Here is a 21,866-nt window from a genome sequence, read left to right as displayed (position 1 = left end):
ATATCAACCTGTTCATTTTGGACCCCCTCGGGAGCGCCCTCTAGCGTTCGAGCAAACCGGAAGGCGTTGCAGAGCGGGGATTCTCCTCTCTGCAAGTTCTCTGGTTACCCTTTCCATTCGGGCCGGACTGTCCCTTTAATCGGGTCTGACGTAGCGCTGGAAGATTTCTATGGTCTCGTTTTTGAATTGCGCCATCTGGTGGCACGTGTTAGCACTGCGAACCCCTATTACCAAGTAAAGTAAAAGTGTGGGAAAAGTCACAAACACGAACTGAAAACGAGCAGCTATGCTCGTCTTTTGTGGATGTGCCCAAGCCATTTCAAATGGCTATCAGTGCGACGCCCGACTGAAGGGTTAACCTGAGACAGACAGTAAATGCGGTATCTTTGTTTTTCCGGCACTGTGTCTGACGGCGAACGTCTATGGTTTGTTAAGGTTTCACGTTGCATCCTGGGATACGGTCCGTGTTTGCCTCAGCTATCAAGATGGCCGAGAATGTTTGGTTGAGGGGCTGGAGCTGAACACAGACAGAACTGGAGCGACTGTGATGTTGAGTGGCAGGATTAGAAGCCCGCGACAGAGCATATTCAGAAGTAAGCTGTCACCGTGTCACTCGGGCTGTGTTTTGGGCGCAGAGGCGCGGCGCCGGGGCGCGCTTTTTAGCGGCTCGGCTCCCCCGCTACTGCGCTCCGGCGCTGCGGGGGGAGAGAGCGCGGATTCTGCGGCCTGAGGAGCCGACCGAGTTTCGGGGAGGGCTTGTTTTTTTCGTGACTTTGCTAAATATTAACACCGCGAGGTGGGGAAAAATAAGTTCTGCGCGACTTTGAAAAAATATGAATTAGCTAGCGCTTAAGAACGGAGCTGGCTAGGCTAGTTAGCGAACTAGCAGAGTTAGCTCAGAGCTAGTGAAGCTTCTCCCGGTGACAGTTGCTGCAAGGTTACGGAGCGCTGCTGCTGGGCGCCGGATCGGAGCGCCCCGTCGGTTCATCGATTCGATTTCGGTCTGTGTTTAACATTAGACTGCACGTTTGTGTTAGTGGCTCCGTAGCGGTCGCTGAAAATGCCGCCGCTGTTGACGGTGGAAGTTAGCTGGACGCTCGTACCGTGTTTGTGCACAGTCATACCCCCCCTGCCCCCCGGCGGCCTGCCCACACACGGACTGCCAGCTACACTTTACCTCCTCACTGTGTTCCAGTCATAACACGTCTGAGCGGTTGACGAGTTCCGCGGTTTAGGTTCTCCTCTCCTCGCATGTTTTCTGCACGGAGCCTTTGTTATTGACTTCCTCTGCACAGCACCTGTCAGTTCCACTTAGCTCTCGTAGCTCAGGCTGCAAAAACACGATCATGGTCCTCCGTATCGCACTTGTCCTTCTCAAATGTTGCGTTTTCACATAAGTATGAACAAACCTGATTGTTTTTATTAAAATGTACAGTTACTTCATATGTATTGTAGTTTACTCGTTAATGTTGCATGACCAGAAAATGGAAAGCTGTGTTAAGTCCAGAGCTAACCTGTCCTCTCATCGTCTACAGGATTGTTTCCTGACCACATTTTGTTCTCTCTAGAGTTCTACAGTATAGAAGAGTCCAGCATTGGAAACTTTAAGCAAGTCTAATGTGAGTAAATGGTCTTTTTTTCTCACAGACCCCTTTTCCGATTTTAAGTAGCACATTTTTTTCTGTATTGCAAGTATTGGAGTCTGTTGCACTGTCAAACTGTTGTTATTGATGGCTGTGGCACAGCGAATAGTCTGTACCAGCATGATTACAAAAAGCAAAAGTCAGCATTTTCTCTGTCTTTGGCATTTTATATTGGATTTTTGTGATTCCTACATCCATGCTGTGGCTGCTGTCACACAATGTAATTGATGCCTGGGTGTCATGATCAGCATGCAGCCAAAATCCAAAATAATGTGTTCTCTGAGAAACCGACTGTAGCCTAGAATGTGGCATGAAATGTTTTCTATAAGTTGTGGTGCATGAGTATTTATGCTTATCTTACAGTTATATTCTTTGTGAACTATCTCTAGTATTGCAGTAACTCTTATGTCAGTCATATTCTGTTCTTGTGATGAATGCTGATATATTCATCCCTGGTGTTCTGACTGATTGATTTTCATTTATCTTCAACTTTGTTTGGAAAAATAAATATATATATATATATATATATATATATATATATATATATATATATATATATATATATAGTGGACATGAACTAAGCGAGTATTTGCAGGGTGTTTGTACAAATTTCATTTTGTTTGCGATGTTGAAGTGGCTGTACTGTATTGGCTCTCTATACTTCTTGATACTGTTTTGCAGAGTTGTGTTTGCTCTTGTGGCATTAAAAGTAGTTTTGTGAATGAACCCTACTAATCCCCTGCTGCCTTGTTTGAATGTCTGATGCAGGAAGCGAGCGGCTGCAAAGCATCTAATTGAGCGTTACTACCACCAGTTAACTGAGGGCTGTGGAAATGAGGCCTGCACGAACGAGGCTTGTGGCTCCTCTCCTGGTTTCCGGCGCATGGATAACAATGCAGCGGCCATCAAGGCCCTGGAGCTGTATAAGAATAACGCCAAACTGTGTGATCCTCACCCCTCTAAGAAAGGCGCCAGCTCGGCTTTCCCGGAGAATAGTGCCAAAGGAGCCCACAATTTCTCTGCTTGCAGCAACGGGAAGATGAACCACAAGGATCTGCCTTCCACCAGGGAAGACTTCAGAGGTAAGCATAGGATTTTTATTTGTTTTGCTAATACTCACTTTTTGAAGCTAATCAAACTAAAACTACTAAAAACAGTATTACTTTTTAAATGTTTATTGTTAGTATCTTCAATATTTTTTGAACACTCATTTTGCTTCTGTGATTTTTCAGATCTGAATTATTTGACGGAGGAAAAGGTTTACGAAATTCTCGCTCTCTGTGGTGAGACGGAAGACTACTCTCCTCTGATCCGTGTCATTGGGAGGGTCTTCTCCAGTGCAGAAAGCCTGGTGCAGAGCTTTCGCAAGGCTAAACAGCACACCAAGGAGGAGCTAAAGTCACTGCAGGCCAAGGACGAGGACAAGGATGAAGATGAAAAAGAGACTGCCTCTGGTTCGGCCAGTGCCATGGAGGTGGACCCTGATGCTGCTGCTTCTAGTGGAGAAGGGGCCTCTCACGACAGTAACAACGTCCAAAAGCTGGGTCCGGTTGAAGTGTCTGTGGACATTGAAGCAGTAAGAAGAGTTTACGACAGACTGTTGTCTAATGAGAAGATTGAGGCAGCATTCCTGAATGCATTGGTGTACCTATCGCCTAACGTGGAATGTGACCTCACCTATCATAATGTGTATGCGGCTGATCCCAATTATTTAAACGTGTTCATCATTGTCATGGAAAACAACAACCTGCACAGTCCCGAGTACCTGGAGATTGCCCTGCCACAGTTCTGCAAGGCCATGAGCAAGCTACCTCTCCCAGCTCTGGCCAAGCTAGCACGCCTTTGGTCGCAGTATGGAGCCGACCAGATTCGGCGCCTGGTGGAGACGTTCCAGCAGCTTATAACCTACACAGTCATCAGCAACGAGTTCAACAGTGACAACCTGGTTAACGAGGATGACGGCGTGGTAGCGGCCACCAAGTGCTTGAAAATTGTCTACTATGCAAACGTGCTGGGTGGCGACCTTGACACAGACCACAACGAAGAGGAGGATGATGAGCCCATCCCTGAGTCCAGTGAGCTGACCCTGCAGGAACTGCTAGGTGAGGAGCGGCGCAACAAGAAAGGGCCGCGCGTGGACCCGCTGGAGACGGAACTGGGTATCCGCACGTCGGACTGCCGGAAACCCCTCATTCCATTTGAAGAGTTCATCAATGAACCGCTAAATGATGTTCTGGAAATGGACAAGGACTACACCTTCTTCAAGGTGGAGACAGAGAGCAAGTTCTCCTTCATGACCTGTCCATTCATTCTTAACGCTGTGACGAAAAACTTGGGCCTCTACTATGACAACCGGATCCGCATGTACAGTGAGCGCAGGATCACTGCCCTCTACAGCCTGGTGCAGGGGCAGCAGCTCAACCCTTACTTGCGCCTCAAAGTGCGCAGAGACCACATCATAGATGATGCTCTTGTCAGGGTAAGTCTGGGGTAGATTTTGAAGCTTTTCTTGCTCATGGAAATGGTATGGCATAGGTGACATCACCCGAGCCACTGTATTTTCAGCATTTGTATAAAAACCTATTTACATTTGGAGACATATGTAGTGCTGGTGGATGGAAAGACAATGACACTTCCACCTTGTTCATGATTTCAGCTGGAGATGATCGCCATGGAAAACCCAGCAGACTTGAAGAAGCAGCTGTATGTGGAGTTTGAAGGAGAGCAGGGTGTGGATGAAGGAGGTGTTTCCAAAGAGTTCTTTCAGCTGGTAGTAGAGGAGATCTTCAACCCAGATATAGGTAATAATTTTCATATTTTCATCATGAAAATGTTGTTTTTCTTTTAAAAGTCACAACATAAATTTTGCTCTAAATAGCGATTTAATGCCAGTCTGTTACCATTCCTTTCCGACTCATCGTGTGTTGCAGTCTGCAAAGATTCCTTGGTGTGTCTTCACTGGATCAAAGATTATTTTATCCCAGTACATATATTTTATTTTTATAGTTTATAATAGCCTTTCTTAAAGGAATTGTAAATCAAAAATAAAACAAAACAAAGTGTATGTTCTAAAGGAGAAAGATCATGTGAAGTGATTGTTGGTATGAGAAAATTGATACCAGTATTATAATGCTTGTGAATAGGATTTGAGGTTTAATGTGGGGGTGCAGCAATATGGATACTGGGTTCGGGCAGTTACTACTCTAATTTACTCATGCTCATAAAAATTCATACATACTAGTGTCTCATACGACCTAAAACCATGTTACATAAGCCTAGTGGAGTTAGTGCTGATGCGCTAACAAAAAAAAAAACGATTCAAGCTGGCAGTGAACGAGGGTTTGCTCACTCAAGGAATTTTTGCAGACCTTGTGGCGGTCAGACACAGTCAGTGGACACTTAACATTCCACCATGGCATATTCTCACCAGACCTACGCTGTGTGATTTTATCTTGTATTAAGCACAATCACAATCGTATCCCCAGTACAGGTGAAAGCAAAACAGTCAATATTTTCTACCAAAGTTTGTCTATGCTGTTATGAGGTGTAAACATTAATAAAATGGATTTTTCTTTTTCTCTTATGAAATAGACTGTAGACAGACCGTATTGACCTACAGTGTACATCCATGCATGCTTTTAGCTTCAGTCCGCAGTGTTAGCAGCTCTGCTGCAGCTCAGTTTTTCAGTGTTTGCTCAGTACTCAATGTGCAGATTACTGTAGGGTCTGTTTCATTTAGCAGGTCAGGCAGACCAGATGTTTTCATGCTTTGTGGGTAATTAAAACTGTACTTTGATCATACATGATGGTCTATTCAAAGCTACAGTGTGAGTCACTGAAAACAGTATTCATAAAATCACACAGTGTATGCAACTATAGCTCAACCAGCCATAGACTCCAGGAAGAAGTAAAACCCCACAAGTGGGATCATTGGATGCATTAGCCTTGGATGTTATATCTGCAGTCATTGTTCTACAGAGACTGGTGAAGAAAGAGACAGATGAGAACCAAAACTGTGAAACATGCATTACTTACAGCTGTATACACTTTTCTGACATGCAGCAAGACCCACTCTGCAACGCTACTTAATCCATAGTAAATAATTTAGCATAGCTAGCTAATGCACTTCATTTAAAATCACCTGGATTGTTAAGTTATACTGCACTCATTTACAGTAATAACTACTTAATTGTAAGTAGGTTACTCAGTATGGAATAGAACTGTGTATTGGCTCGTACTTGGTCTTAAAAATAGTGTCTTTGCGTTACTAGTTTAATAATCTACATTTTAATCTAATTGTAATCACTTTGGTGTATGATGATACTTCATTTTAATGCTGGTTTAATATAGAGGTAAATGTCAGCAAACTACACATCTACTACAAAATAACTGTCTTTTGGTCATACCTTATACCTGTTCTTTCCATGTCATTTGCAGGCATGTTCACCTATGATGAAAGCACAAAGCTTTTCTGGTTCAACCCCTCATCATTTGAAAATGAAGGCCAGTTCACTTTGATAGGTATTGTCCTGGGCCTAGCTATCTACAATAACTGCATTCTGGACGTGCACTTCCCTATGGTGGTTTACAGAAAGCTAATGGGAAAGAAAGGAACCTTCCGAGACCTTGCTGATTCTCATCCGGTAATATTGCATTTGGCTATTGTTTTATTATTTCTTTGTATGTCAAAGCAGAAAAGAGGAGAAACTTGAGATGAGAACTCGCTTGACACGCAGGAGACGCAGGAGCACAATTTAAAACACTTCCCCTGTTCAAGCAGTTCAAATAAGCAAATTCAGCTACATATTTAGAAACTAATGAAAGACAACTAAATGTAACAAAAAGTGACTGACTATTTTGTCATGTGTGCTGCTTCCTTGGACAGGTTCTTTATCAGAGTTTGAAGGAGCTGCTGGAGTATGAGGGCAACGTGGAGGAAGACATGATGATCACGTTCCAGATATCACAGACAGACCTGTTTGGCAACCCTGTCATGTATGATTTAAGGGAAGGTGGAGAGAAAATCCCTGTTACCAATGATAACAGGAAGGTCGGTCACCTTTTTACACAAAAAAGTTTAGTTTGACAGCAGTGCAAATTAATTTGTGATCAGTTAACTGTGTGCGTTTCTGCAGGAATTTGTAGCGCTGTATGCCGAATATATGCTGAACAAAAGTGTGGAGAAACAATTCAAGGCATTCAAAAGAGGTTTCCATATGGTTACTAATGAGTCTCCACTGAAGTATCTGTTTCGACCTGAGGAAATTGAGCTGCTTATATGTGGCAGCAGAGTAAGTGAGCTGTATACAAAGTTAAAGTCATCTGATTTTACAGTGTCTGCACTGTGTGTGGTTTGGGTCATACCTGTGTCTGTTTTTCACTTCCAGAATCTTGACTTTCAAGCACTCGAAGAGACTACAGAATATGATGGCGGTTACAACAGGGATTGTCACATTATTAAGTATGTAAAAAAAATGGCAGAACATTGTATATCCAGGTTTTTTAAAATATTGGTATATAGCATCCCAGCTGTTGTTCCTCTTGTGCACATTGCATTATGTGTGGACCTATAGAAATACTTTGAAATTGCGTAGAATAAAATCTCATGTTACCGTACCTTATTAAACAAATCTGCTCCATAATTACCACTTAGCTGCCTTGTTCAGAGGACCCAACAAAGGTGGAGGCTTAGATGATGATTGTACTGGAAAGCATGTACTGTATTCTTGCATTACTTGCTGAACATGTAAATAATGATGACAATACTGTTGTTTGACCTTCAGGGACTTTTGGGAGACGGTGCACTCATTTGGACAGGAGCAGAAGAGGCTGTTTCTGCAGTTCACCACAGGCACTGACAGAGCACCGGTGGGTGGCCTGGGCAAATTGAAGATGATCATTGCCAAAAATGGGCCAGACTCAGACAGGTAATGACAAGGGATTTGCATAGTGGAGATTTATAATTGTCCTAATTTTTCTGACGTTTTCTTTCTGAACTTTTATTTGTTACATGAGTGTTCTTTTTTTTTGGTTTGAATTTTCTGATATTGTGTCGTTTTGTTACTCATCAGGTTACCAACCTCTCACACCTGCTTCAACGTGCTGCTCCTCCCTGAATACTCCACGAAGGAGAAACTTAGAGAGAGACTCCTCAAAGCCATCACTTATGCCAAAGGCTTCGGCATGCTCTGAGGCATGAGGAGACGCAAAAGAACTCGCTCAACTTCAGAGTTTTCGTGTGTTCGTCAAAGGCGAAATCAACTACACCGACAACAAAACATAAATATCAAGTTTAAATGTAAGGCAGGATATGAAATGGGCTAAAATGGGAAAGTTCTGGTGACCGAGTGCCTGTGCCTAAATAGTACATAAAACCACACTGGACTCTTGGCTCTCTCCCTCTAATGTAAGTGTTAAGTTTCCCTTTTTGTATGCACTGAGATATAGCACTATTTATTTTAAGGGATAAAGTCTGTTCTTTCATGTCTGCCTGGAATTCAGCTCACTTTTTGATTTCTTATGCGGTAAAAGGAGGGACGGTTAGAGATTTCCAACACCTTCAGGACTGATCACCACATAAACCTAAAGAAATATAAAAAAGAACAAAAAAGTAAAGGGAGGAGGACGTTTCTGTTGTACTATGGTTGAACTGTGAAAGTGCACTTAACTCAATATTCAGAATGTCTGTTAGTTTTCTGTCGACCTCTCGTTGACATGTCGTGCTCATGGTTCATAGGTCTTCCCCAGTCAGTCCGCACATTGCCAGCGATGCTTTTCGAGGTACAGAGCAACTTCAGTCCAACTTTTGTTACCAGGAATCTGTATTTATTGAGGAACTGCATTGTTTGTAACTGCCATGTCGGCAAGTTGTGCTGCTTGCTTACGGCCAGTGTTCTGTATTTAGCCTCAGAGTCTGGTTATGTGTCTTACTTCAGTGTGATGACATGATTAGCCGAAACCAGTCTGCTCTTGTGGTGTACACATGGCAAAGGAAAGACTATGAATAGATAAATGAAAGACAAAGAAAACCACCTCTCCTTTATGATGTTTGTAAAGCCCTTATTCGGAGAGATTGAGGTTTATTCCTTTACCAGTCTCATTTTAATTCAGGATGGCAGACTTTTAAGCTAATTACAAAATGCCCTTATCAGTACTCCATTGAAGTCAGCTGGGTTAATATTTTAGTAGCTTTGTTTTGCTCCGCACAGTGTCTGGCCCAAATAACTATACTGTTGAATGAATGAGGGGATATTGGCACAAATTGTACCACTATCATGACGTGCCAAACATGTATCCTGAGATTCACCCCTCAGGTTTACCCAAGTACAGCTGGAAACCCACTTTAGTGATGCCCTGGATCCACTGAGATTTTCTTTTGCTCATCATTTTGCTGTTTTTTTTTTTTTCTTCTTCTCAGATAAATGTGTCTGTGGTTTGTTCCACTGCTGATGGCGCTCACATTAAAGGGGTAACAGAACTTGACATTGAGAATGAAAGCATTTGATTGTTTCCAGTTATTCTTAAATAAATTAAAAACTCAGAAATTTAGTGACTTTAGTGTGTAAACATAAAGGAGCTCAAATGGCTTGTCTTTCAGTAGTTCCATGACTGAATGTGATGTGAGAGTAAGCACACTAAGCCCTCATAGTTGAAGACGGAGAACCATTTTAGCAGCCTGCAACAGTTTAAAAACAATATATGTGTATTTTTTTTTTTCTTCTAAAACAATGATTAACTGCTCTGAGATTTTAGAACAAACAGTAGCCTTGAGTTTTAATTTGCTCTAAGACTGAAGTGAGTGGTTGCCGGGTTCTATTCCCATTGACTAAGCCCATAAACTGCTGTTTTTCTGAATATTGGATTTGGGCCATATATTGGGACAGGATTCAACAGGAAAATAGCTACTGGGACACAAGAAAGACAATATGTATGAACAAAATGTCCTTAAAAAAGCATACCTTTAAAAATACAGTTAATCTTAAGCAAAGTGACATTCATTAGTACACATCTTGCATACATTTCATCCATTCAAACCTGTTTATATTCCTCTTAAACTTGAATAACACAAATGAAATGAAACTTTTTAATTTTCCCAGTTAACACTTTGTTGAATAAGCCTTCTTTCTCACCGAGGTTCTCTCCACTTCTTGCATGAGTGGTACTACAGCAGTATGATTTTTATTTTGCAGCAGTTCAGTGCTAGATATATGGTGACCGGTCCATGCCCCTTACTGGCCAGTAAAAAATAGGCTGGCCTTCCTCCTGTTTACAGCCTGAGTGTTTGGGAGTATCTGGGTACAGTTGTTTTGGATCTCTCTACACACAACCAGTCTGAAGACTGTTTTAACTCTGTTCCCTAACCTCTTGCCTTCCACTCAGACTCCTGATGAACTTGGAAGAATAAGGCTTAGGTCAATCCCTGGCCACTTTTAACACCACCTGAGTTGTGGCTTAGTGCCTCTGAATAGCCTCTCCCTAGTACTAAGAGCCTTACATGGGGTAAGCACAGCCTGAACTCTTACATGTGGTAAAGACACTCTTGAACACTTTTCCAAGAAACACAGAAAGGCCAGTGTTCAATTTTGCCATAAGATGTTCTTTTAACACATGCTGATTTTATACGGTGATATTCATAAGGTTACAAAAAACCTAAATCTCTTTCATGTCTTTCATGACAACTGATACAAACCCATATCAACATTTACATATGCCTTATTGTAACAAGCAATAGTTGCCATACATGCTGCTTCAGTCGATTCTGATGTCCTTTCACCCCAGAAAGTGTTATGACAACTGATATGTTTATATAGGTATATGTCACTTGCCATGAGGGGATTATGTAGGTGTTGGCCTAATGAATGCTGCCCTGCAGTCAGGTGCACTCCAATAGTGCTGTACGGTGTTTCAACCTGAAGCAGCTTTATAGTATCTGTACCTTCTATAAAGCCAATGGTCATGTTATTTGGAGATTTTAGAGCAGCATTGGTATTTCATGTCTGGTTTGTTAGAACTGGTTAATCATCTATCATTGTGCAAGATGGTCTCTGTCTTGGTAAAGTAAAACAAGTAATTTCCTTTTACACAGGCTGGCTAACAACCCCACAGAGGTCAGACAGACACTAAATGTCTGAAGACAATTTAAATGTACAGTAATACAAACCCTAGTCATAAGATGTTTTGCAGTTTACCAAATTAAAAATGAATACTCTTAATGAACATTGATATTTTAAGGAAACAAGCAGACACAACCAGCCTGCGTTGTGACTTCAAGGTAGCGAGGTAGTGAGATTTTGAGGTATCACAAAGGTTTTGTTTAAAACAGTATATCATAGTTATAATATTCCCACATTGTCTGCTGTCCAGTACTGACCCAACTATAACCCTGCTTTCAGATGAACCCAGTAATGTATTCCTTTAGATTACTTAAAAAGTGTAATGTAATCTCATGATTGAATTACATGAATTTGAATTACTTTTGTTAGCAGTCATAGTGACTCAACTATTGTGCATTTAATAGGCACATTCAGTCAATTAAAATACTAGTTTGCTGATGTTGCCTAATCAAAAATGTAATCAAAATATATTAACAAGTACTTTATTTTTGTGACCAGATTAACTAAACCAGATTATATGTTGTCTGAATCATGTATGTGTTAAAATCACTATCAGCTATCTGAAAGCACCCTCATTCGATGCCTTTTTATATTAGCTGAAAGCAGCAATCCACTTGTCGCTGAAGAGAATGAATTAAAGGCAGAGTCTATTTCATAATTTATTAAATAATATATTTAAATTTAGGTGTTAAACATCGTCAGTGGCCCAAAGGACAGTGCATCTCATTTTTTTTTTTTTTAAATGAAGATTTTATGCATTGTTTTGGGAATAACTGACCATGCATATTTTGAAGGGAACACCAGCTGTCATATTGAAATGCTGTTGATTGACCAACGGCAAAAACAAGCTCACTAACATAAACTACATGTTGGTAAACACATGGTAAACTGGTTAGTCCTTTGACGTGTATGAAACTGTAGAAATAAGGACATTTTCTCCTGTAGCTTCAGTACTTGTCAAATTCTTTAAGCGTAGTTGCAGCATCCTGAAATGTCCCTACAGATTAAAAAAAGACCCTTATGCAGTAGACATTACATACTCTGAAGGATAAAGAAGTCCTTGAATGTTGCTTGCAGACCCACACTGTCTGATTACAAGGAAAAACATCATATAAGAAACAATGTTTACAATGAGAATATATATATATATATATATGCACATGAATTCAACTCAAAATACTTAAACTTTATGATGCATAAAAGTAATAGTACGTAATAGAAGCACACATCGGACATTTATAAACAAAATGTATAAAGAGTTTAAAGTAGTGTGCTGCCTATACTTGAAAATATTTACATATAAAAAAAAGAGAGAAACCCTTAAGCCCATTGTCTGTGCTATATCCATTCACATCCTGTGTTTTGTAGACTGTATCTATTTTGTTTTCTTCTCTTCCTGTTTGTCTTCGACCACTTCAGACAGATCTTCTGCCCGCAGTGTTTTCACTTTGCTCTCCATGTTGGAGAGCCTTTGCTTGATCTTGGTCTGGTAGGACGTGTATTCTGCCATGAGTTTGCCAAACTTGGTGGACATGAGGTCAAGATTGCTCTCCAGCCGCAAAATCTTTTCCTCCAGGTCTTTGGGGTCAGCCCCTGCGTTGGCCACTGATTCGTCTATCAGGTTGTCTTTCATCAAGATGGCCTTCCCTTTCTCTTCCAGGGCCTTTTTGGCCTCAGGATACTCTGTAAGTGCTTCCATGAGGTCGTCTTTGGAAAGGGCAAACAGGTCGGAGTAGCCCACACTCCGGATGTTAGCCGTCCGTCTGTTCCCAGCTTTACTGCCCTTGATGCCGAGGATACTGATTTCTCCAAAGTAAGCTCCATCACTGAGTACTACGAACTGTGTGATGCCATCATCAGCCACCACAGCAAGCTTCCCTTCCTTGATGATGTACATCTCTCTTCCAATGTCCCCCTTCTTGCAGATGTAGTCTCCAGGGCTGAACACTTGAGGCTGCAGTTTGAGTACCAATTCGATAAGCAGTCCAGCTTCACAATCCTGGAAAATCCGCACCTTCTTCAGCGTATCCAGATGGACGTTGATGGCAATCTCAGCCTTAAGCTTGTCTGGAAGGTTCTTCAAAACCTCCTTTTCATCGCAGGTTTTCTTTTCTGTCCAGAGGTAGTCAAACCACTTGATGACCCTGGCCTCCAGGTCTTTGGAGACTTTACGGAACTGCATGTATTGCTTGATGGAGTCTATCTTGGCCTGAAACTCAGCGCGGGAGGCGTTCATGTTGGAGATCATTGCACCAACATTACCAACGATAGTAGCAAAAATCAGCACCCCAATGAGGAAGTCAGCAACAACAAACAGATACTCAACATCTCTGACAGGAGGGGGGGTTTCTCCAATGGTGGTCAGGGTGAGAGTGGACCAGTACAGACAGTAGATGTATTTTCTAGCCAGGCGTCCGTATTCAGGATGGCTAATGTTGGGGTATACCCATGTGTCGGTGCCGAAGCCAATGGTTTTAGAAATGGCGTAGAAGATGCAGGCATTCCAGTGGATAATGATCAAGATGTAAAGAACGAGGTTGCTGATACGGAAAATATTGGGATAGTTTGTTCTGGTCTCTGTGCGGTCAAAGAACTCAAAGAGCCTTGACATTTTAAAAAGGCGATTGAACCGCAGTTCTGGGTTGTCATATCCCACCTTCAGCATAAAAATATCAGTTGGAATCATTGACATCATGTCATATTTGAACTGTGAGGTTGTTCTATAGTGGTCCATCAACTTCTTGCCATCTTTAACCAGAAGGCCTTGCTCCAGGAAACCTAAAAAATAAGAAAAGAGAACTTTTTGATCTATTTCATGGGTTCTACGGTCATTAACAAATGAATCTTCAAAAGTCAAACGTGAGATCACATGAAACCTCAATGAAACATCAACAGTTTTGCTTTTAAATCTTTTTTTCAAAGGTAAGAGCTCTGTCTTTACCTGTTCTTGATCTTACAAATGTATCTGTGTAGTAGATAAAATCTGCAGTGTAGTCCAGAATGATCCACAGGATTGTGTATGTGGACTGTAGCTCATTGAAACAGGCCCTATAGAAATATAAAATCACCACCACAATACCATAAGCATCTCAACCACCCCATTCCTCCACACCCCCAAGCTTAGTTACAGGCTGAACCATGTTCATAAGCAGACCTTGTTACGATCATCATCAGGTTGTAAAATACTGGCGCTGCTATTACTGTTAGCCATCGATAATATGTGTCTGCGGCCGGGTCCATGATCCACACCTCTTTCCTAAAGAAACAAAGCTAGAATAACTGCCCAAGGTCTTAGGTTGAACAGTACAGCAGCTAATATATTTTACACTGTGCAAAATAGGGATCATTTAGAACAATTTAAATGAATCCAGTTCAGTAATACTTTCCTTTTTTTAGTTATTAGAGTTGATCCAACAGATTTCATGAGTCAGCAATATTTGTAACATACTTACAGTGGCTCTTTCTTTTTATCATCCTTATCGTTCTTCTTGTCATCTTTCTTGTCATCTTTCTTGTCATCTTTCTTTTCATCCTTCTTTTCATCCTTTTTCTCATCCTTTTTCTCCTCCTTTTTCTCCTCCTTGTCTCCATCTTTTTTCTCTTCCTCTTTTTTCTCATCTTTCTTTTTTTCCTCTTTTTTGCTAAAGGTAATAATTGTATTTTTATCAAGTGAAGCAAATTCTTTACTACAGGGGGAGCCACTACAGACCTAAAATACTAATCTAATGGGGTAAATTGTGATTTGTTTGCCTATAGGTGGCAGCATCAACACTGCAAAAGGTCTGTTAGTAAGTACACTAACACAAGGAACTAAATCAACTAAATTACATAATGTTCTTAAACCAGCACCATTATATCTCTAGTTAAATGGATTGATGCCTTGGCTCTATGCACATAACTGTTACTAATCAACCTCTAGTTATATTAAAGTCACAGAGTCACCTAGTGATAACTAAGGGTTTGGCTCTAAAGTAACTACTAAATACTTACTCATCTGTGTTGTTGCAGTTGTTCACATTGTACACAGCTAGAGGCCATTGACTGGTATTTCTTAAGAGGAAAGGAGCGTTCAGTTTCTGAGTAATCAGCACTGATGAAAATTTCTGCAGACATGAACTTACTACTACTACTAAATCTATACTTTCACTGCTCTCTTACTAGAATGAAAGCAATGTTTTGCTACTCTATGGGAAGCCTATGTGGAAATCTACATACTGTTTCTGAGTCAGTCCACCATTCTAGACCCATCTTCCTTGGGGTTATTGGTCTTATGCAGACGAGTTCTCCACTTCCACTTGACTTCACACCAGGGTGCATCATACCAGTGTGATCACTTGCATTATCTTTATTTATCCTGTGGAGCAGAAGTGTCAAGCTCACATCCTGGAGGGCTACAGCCCCCCAGAAATTAGTGCAACACTCTAAATTCAGTTCATTGCTAATTCAATAATGAGTTTAATCCAGTGGCCAAATAAGATGCTAAACTCAGCAGCAGTGTTGCCCTCCAGGAGTGAAGTCTGACAACCATGCTATAGAGACTGCCCCACGGTCCGTGCTTTTTACTTACTTCCTCTTATGAGGCCTGTCAGGGTGCCCTAAGGAGGAGTGGGCATAGCTGCCCCGGCTTGAAATATCTTTGAGTTCAGGCCCACGGAATCGCTCTAAGAAGGAGTCGGGCCGCTCGACCTCACGCTGCAGCCTATGTGACGCCCAGTTCCGCAGCATAAACAGGAAGTGGGAGAGCCTGGGAGATCAATACAGGTAAGAGACTAACACTCCCATGCTCTCTACAGTATGTAGCTTTCACTGCCTCCTGGGTCAAATGCACACTTTACATACTCACACTGATGGCTGGTTGTTATAACGTGCTGTTCGTTGTTAGACCAACCTGCATTTATCTAATATCTGTTGAAAATTACTATTATTCGCTTTTCAAGAGATGTTTCTGAGGAGATTAGATACAAGATAATAGATTTGCATACAGAAGGGAAAACGTCAAAGAATACAAGTAAAAATAACGGGATTTCAAAACTGGAGGACAATAAATAATTAAAGGTTTTAGAGAAAATGGGATTTTAACAACCATGCAAGACCTGATCGTGGAAAAATATACCAACAGATTTCTTAGAAAAACTGAAAGCAGGTTTCACAAAAAGAAGGAAAATAATGTAAAGGCTTCTGTGTAAAATTCTCTTCAATATTTTTTAATTTTTACTTTTACACTTTTTCCTGATGCTGATGAATGAATAACATATACTGCACGGCATTTTGGCTGAAAATTAAATAAATGAAGGGTGGTCTGGAACATTTGCACAGTACTGCTCTTCTAATTTGCCATTTGTGGAAGATGTGAGGATTTTTTTTGAGCATAGCATTGGTTACTTACTGTAATTGTCAACTAAGTTTGAGCATTTTTGAGCATTTAATGTGAGTATTTGTCATTTAAACATACCCCTCTGCATGTGCAGTGTATTTGACCCAGATTGCCATATTCTATAATAGATTCTACAGAGTAGTGTTTCCTAAGCCTGGTTCTGGAGTATCCTTGCACTGTACTGTTCAGCGGTTTCTCTGTTCTAACTTAGCTGATTCACCTTATGAACAGCTGGCTAATTAGCTAATGAGTCTAACCAGGTCTACCTCAGCAGGGATGCTCCAAGCCCAGGAATGGGAATCACTGCTATGCAAGATGGTAAACTACACAGTAAGGGGGGTTGATGTAGTAGATGATGTCTAGATGGTGAGAGTGAGTATGTCTACGTGTTACCTGGCCATGGCCCCAGCACCTGTGAACGAGCTTCTGCGAGACTCCTGAAGCTGACTGGTTGCTGTGGAATTGATTCCTTGCATATCAGAGGTAGTGTCTTCACATATAGAATGTATCCTATGATAAATGAAAGGAAGAAAGTCAGAGGCACAAAAATTCATCTCTCTATGTTCACATACAGGAAGATCAATCGAGAATGCAAGTTAATTCTGTGATCTTTGTTTGCACAGACATAGAAAAACAATGCTTGTTTATTCATCTTTCTCCATTGTTTGTTGTCTACTTAATAGTCCACAGGTTATAGCTAGGCAATGTGGAGAAATGATCAGATTAGATTTTTGCACCTTGCAATATATTAAAAATACTAATAAGGTGCTAAATAAGGTCACAAGGCTAAAAGATTAGTCAGCATTATTTTGACCAAAATAATTTCCTTTTGTTGGAACACATGAATACCTTGACTCATCAAAACTCATCTGGACATGTGACTGGTCAAAAGGCCCACAGAAAAAAGGCTGGTATCATGACAACAAATGAACACATTGTGTAGCCCTACACACTTAACAAGAGATTGTTCTTCATGGTTCTTTAGTACAGAAAATTATTCTATATAGAACCATAAACACTAAGAACCCTTTGCATGATTAAATGCTTCTCTACATGGTGAAATGGTTCTTCAGATTGTTGGAGAATGTGCTGCATATGATTCTATATAAAAACCTTTTTGAAAAAGGTTGTATATAGCACCAAAAAGGGTTCTTCTATTGATACAAGCTTGTTATAGTCACAACAGAAGAACCCTTTTCAAAAAGGTTCTATATAGCGCCATATACAACACATTCTCCATCAATCTGAAGATCAATTTCATGATGCAAAGAACCCTTTAATCGTGCAAAAGGTTATTTGAGTGTTCACGGTTCTATATAGAAACATTTTCTTTACTACAGAATCCTTGAAGAGCCAACTGTTTTGAACAGTGTACTGAAGAGGATCATTTGTTTAAAGGACTGTGTGCATTTAGCCTGTTTAAATGTGTATAGCCCATATAAAGTAGATATGTGAAAAATACAAAACACAACAAGGAACAAGACACAAATAAGGAAAGTGATGTCAAACCTGCTGGCACCATTATCAGTTCGGTCCACTTCATCGTCCATGTCTCGAACTGATGGGTACGACTCTTCGGTGCAGATTTTCGCCATTCTCACTGCTCTCGCTCAGCCCTGCCAGGACATGCAGCTCCTGCTAGAACACTGCACACAAAGGTTGTAGCTTACAATTCACTCCAACTGGATGTTTTTATGTGTCACCAGAGCCTGGAACAAAAAGCTTTACCAAATATGTAATAATGAGTTTGTTTTTATTTGGGCTTTCACTATTGATTCATATTAATGACTCCACCAATTATTATAACAATTAGTCAATTACAATATAACAAATCACGCATAGCCTATAAATACATTATTGGAAAAAATATAGACAAGAAAACCTTTACAATGGCTACATTTTAAATAAAAAAAAAAAGTGAAATGCATATTGAGCACTGTGCCCATCAGCTTTTGTATCTTGCTGTAAAAGATAGCAGAAATGCATTATCATCTGGCAAATTTTTAACTAATTCAGCATGAGAGTAAATTTTTAACAATGACATTTTAATTGCGTAGTGCTGGCAGGGAGGTTCAGGTGTCTGTATTCACTTTTTTCCTTTTGATAAGATTGGTTAAAAAGCCGTTTATGGTAGCTACTTGTAAATTGTTCATATTTCACTGTTCAAATCTGTGCATTGGTTTGCTTTGCTGCAAATGATGAACTTATCTCCAATGTTTTTAGTATTCCTGAACTGACACATCCTGCTTGTTTATCATTACATGAAGATGCATGAAGAGCTGTACACATGATTGTAGCACCGTGGTCTGAGGAGATTTGAGAGACGTGCTGTTGATGTGATCTCTGCAAACCAATTTTCACGCAGACAATACTGCCATCTGAGCTCCAGGCCTAAAAATACAGCCTGCTTAATCGGACAGCCTAAACACTAAACAAGATCAGTCACCCATCCCTCAGAAAGATCACACCACAGATTTACATAAATCCAGCCACACAGCTTCAGCCTGCAAGCCTACAAGTTTCTAAATGTATCAAGACAATGGGAGTAGGCTGCTCTACAAACCCTGAAATGTGCATTAACTTGATTTTGCCACTTTATTTTCCTGAAAGCATGAATACAGTTTCACCAAAATGACACATTTATATTTCCACCTGGTGATGTGTAGTTTTATTGTGGCATGGGAGGAGATGGATGAAAGTGGACTAAGAATTATAATGCTCTTAAAGATAACACAGCTATAATAATAATGCTTACAGTGCTTCGGAGCGAGTGAAAGTGCACTCGGGCAGGAAAAATCTTTAAGACAAATTTGGAAGTAATCTGAAAACTCAAAAGTCAGTTCTGCTCTGAGGCTAAGAATGTCTGAGCTGTGCTCAGCTACTCAAAGTCTCTCTCATCATCTACATACTAGATCTATAATCTGCTCCTTTGGCTTGCTCAGGAGGACAGGGAGAAACTGTGGACCACTCACAATAAAAATAAATCACTTTCTCTCCCTCCCTCCCTCATGTAAAAAAAAACCTAATGTTTTACAAGGTTGAAATGATCTGGAAACAGAATGATGTTATTTTTTCCAGAGGATACCTTTGAAGGAGACATTTTGAGGAGATAACTTGAAGCCCATCTCTAAGATGGTTCATCTCTATACTGTAAAAATCGGTAACCTAAGAAGTTCCTTCATGTGCTAACAAGCAACTGAACTGGTTTAATTCAACTCAGATAAGCACTCTGAATGAAACAAACGTTCATCTATAATATTCAGATGAATAAAACTAATTACGTTGCTTGTTACCCCATGAAGTAATTTTTTTGGCTGCACTATTTTTACCGTGTATTTAGCCACGGAGGGTGAATCTTGCTAAACTGCTTGCACACAGTAGCTCTCGTGTTCCTATGTTCTAGTTAGTGCTTTGGTGAAATAGCCTACCAAATGTGTTTCATACACAAAAACAGTCTAATGTCAGTCATTTTTGTACACTTGCTGTTCACTTCTGACAGATTTTTCTCAAAATCTCGTTGAAACTCACCTGCAAGGCTTGAATGAGATGATAAAAGTTACTTCATCGACAGATTTAACTGCGATGACCTCTCTCTCTCTCTCTCTCTCTCTCTCTCTCTCTGGGTTTCTGTCAGAACGAGCTTGGACACCTTTTAATCCTCAAGTTCCTCTCAATGTGACACGGTAAAATCCCATTCTTGAAAAAAAAAATCCACGTTTTGTGTTTTGAGCCATAATCCACTGTGTTCTGCGTGAAACAGGGTCATATTAATCCACCACCGTCCTCACAGTTTTAGATGTTTGTGTATCCACTATTACTGAGGCAGACTTCTCACAGACTGAGCGCTAACGTGCGGTGGAGGGGGCGGAGCCAAGAGCAATTGTCAAGCACGTTATTTTTTTTCCCACCTGCATTCTGACAAACTCCGCCCTCCTGCACTGGGATTGGTCAGTAGTCCATCCTCACAAGCGATCTGTCAAATTAGCCAATCCCAGGGAAGGAGGCCTAGACGGAATACAGGTGGGTGAAACATTATTATTCTTATTAATATTACTTATAATTTCTAATAGTAATATGCAATACTCAAACTCGTTATCTCGCACCTCGCTTTCTTTCAGTGAGACTCGTCCACTACGTTACTGTAACGCTTTCAACTAAAGACTTTCAGCAACAATAGTTCAGCAGTAATTATTCAAAACTTACTGCAGTAGTAATAACACACTATTATTGCAGAGCAGGAAATATTTTTTTACAAAAAAGAAAACTTTGTCCATCTAAAGTGGATGCAAAGGTGAAAGAAACACATTGTAAAAAAGTGGACAAATTAGTATTTTTCATGCCTCATAATAAAAAAATACTTTAATGAATATAATTTAATGAATATTTTAATGAGTATATAGCAGTACAACACAAACTGTAGATTCACTGCCCATCAGAAAGGCCTCTCAGATCAGTTACAGAGATCATGCCCTGATAGCCTAAAGCAGGAGGCAGCTGTCATGTGATTCTTGAAGACCAGATGACACAAATCCCAAAACCCACTGGGTGGCACTGAGACACACAGAGTTACACCAAGAGTTGAACACTCATGGTCTTTGATGTTAAAGATGTTTTATCGTGGAATATTGCATACTCTGTTATCACTATGATTCAAAGTATTTAACATTTTTTAAATATTTAGTTTTTTTTTTTTTAACTTTTGTTACACTGAATAATCTATAAACCATTCTTTATGTAAGAAAGCCATGCTTTTTTAATGAATAAGCAATCTGGCCAATTAGAGCTGGAATGAAATAAGTGTCTAGCATCAGAGTCCGATCACCTGCCTGGCTCACAGCTCTCTGCCTCCACCCCCAGAGAGACCCGAGAAATCCTTAAGGCAATCTTCAGAGCTGCATCGCTAATCCCAGATTAAGCCTGAGCACCTATCTGAGCTACCTAATGCTCCTTCTTGGATTCAGCCCCTCAAATCATGCATGTGCACCTGTTGCACTGAGCTAACCTCAGGATGTGATGATGATCACTCTGCTGCTCCAAACAAGGTGCCAGTGCTACTAAAACAGGCTCTGTTCCAAGGACAACAATAATCAAAAGACAAGAAGAGGAATGGTGGAGTTGTTAATAAACAGGGTCACACTGGAGCAAATTAGAGAGGGGGAGTGAATAGCTAAAATTTGAGTTCAGCTTGTAGACTACATTTTGATATATATCATTGTAATTGTAATAATAATAAAGCTAATTACCAGCATTAAAACATTTGGCTAGTTAAGACATGACTCCTAGTGTCATGTTATCCAGGGTGTGATATAAATTCCCCCTTTAAGCCCCTTAACCTAGGCCATCTGTTGCAAGCAGAAGACGTTTGTGTGTACACAGTATAAAACAACAAAGCTTAGAAATTAATGATGAATACAACACCTCACTTAAAAATGAGTATGAGTGAAACAGCCACCTATTGTACTCTAAAATACTAGGAAAAGTTTTCTTCTTTTACCAAATTACCAAAATTATTTATAGATGATCAGGTGTGATTCATTTTGGCTTTACATGGGAATCAGCAGTCTGTTAAATCCTGGATGAGATGGAATCATTGAAAAAAAAGACAGTTTGGTGTAAGGAAGTATAAAAGATAGCAGAATTTAACTGACATGATTATCAAGTTTCTATTCTCTTTAATGGTTTCCTATATTTTGCAGATTATCCTGAAATTACATGATTTACTTTCTAGGCCAGCTA

At 40.3% G+C, this 21,866-nt stretch overlaps 2 protein-coding genes across 3 annotated transcripts; one reads left to right on the top strand and one right to left on the bottom strand.

Moving 5' to 3' along the window:
* Window positions 1-434: 434 nt before the first annotated feature.
* Window positions 435-9,187, top strand: ube3a (ubiquitin protein ligase E3A). Of its 2 annotated transcripts, none has more exons than XM_017720505.2 (11): window positions 435-593; window positions 1,569-1,619; window positions 2,412-2,725; window positions 2,876-4,122; window positions 4,300-4,444; window positions 6,081-6,286; window positions 6,529-6,693; window positions 6,779-6,934; window positions 7,031-7,104; window positions 7,427-7,570; window positions 7,715-9,187. In XM_017720505.2, coding segments are annotated over exons 2-11 (2,574 nt in total). In that variant the 5' UTR covers window positions 435-593; window positions 1,569-1,617; the 3' UTR covers window positions 7,836-9,187. The 2 variants fall into 2 exon arrangements, with proteins under 2 accessions (XP_017575994.1, XP_017576001.1); XM_017720512.2 differs by having other exon boundaries at window positions 439-593; window positions 1,536-1,619.
* A 2,515-nt stretch (window positions 9,188-11,702) lies between these two features.
* cnga3a (cyclic nucleotide gated channel subunit alpha 3a) lies at window positions 11,703-19,953 on the bottom strand. Its single transcript, XM_037534975.1, has 9 exons — window positions 19,659-19,953; window positions 17,640-17,776; window positions 16,524-16,640; window positions 15,324-15,500; window positions 14,747-14,806; window positions 14,209-14,442; window positions 13,911-14,012; window positions 13,698-13,804; window positions 11,703-13,534 (listed from the first exon to the last, which is right to left on the bottom strand). The coding sequence occupies exons 2-9, from the start codon at window positions 17,723-17,725 to the stop codon at window positions 12,132-12,134; spliced, it is 2,286 nt and encodes a 761-aa protein (XP_037390872.1). The 5' UTR covers window positions 17,726-17,776; window positions 19,659-19,953; the 3' UTR covers window positions 11,703-12,131.
* Window positions 19,954-21,866: the final 1,913 nt, after the last annotated feature.

This window comes from Pygocentrus nattereri, chromosome 26, assembly GCF_015220715.1.
Source record: "Pygocentrus nattereri isolate fPygNat1 chromosome 26, fPygNat1.pri, whole genome shotgun sequence".
NCBI classification, from domain to species: domain Eukaryota; kingdom Metazoa; phylum Chordata; class Actinopteri; order Characiformes; family Serrasalmidae; genus Pygocentrus; species Pygocentrus nattereri.
Note: the sequence above shows the minus strand (reverse complement) of the source record. Positions and strands in the feature narration are given on the sequence as shown.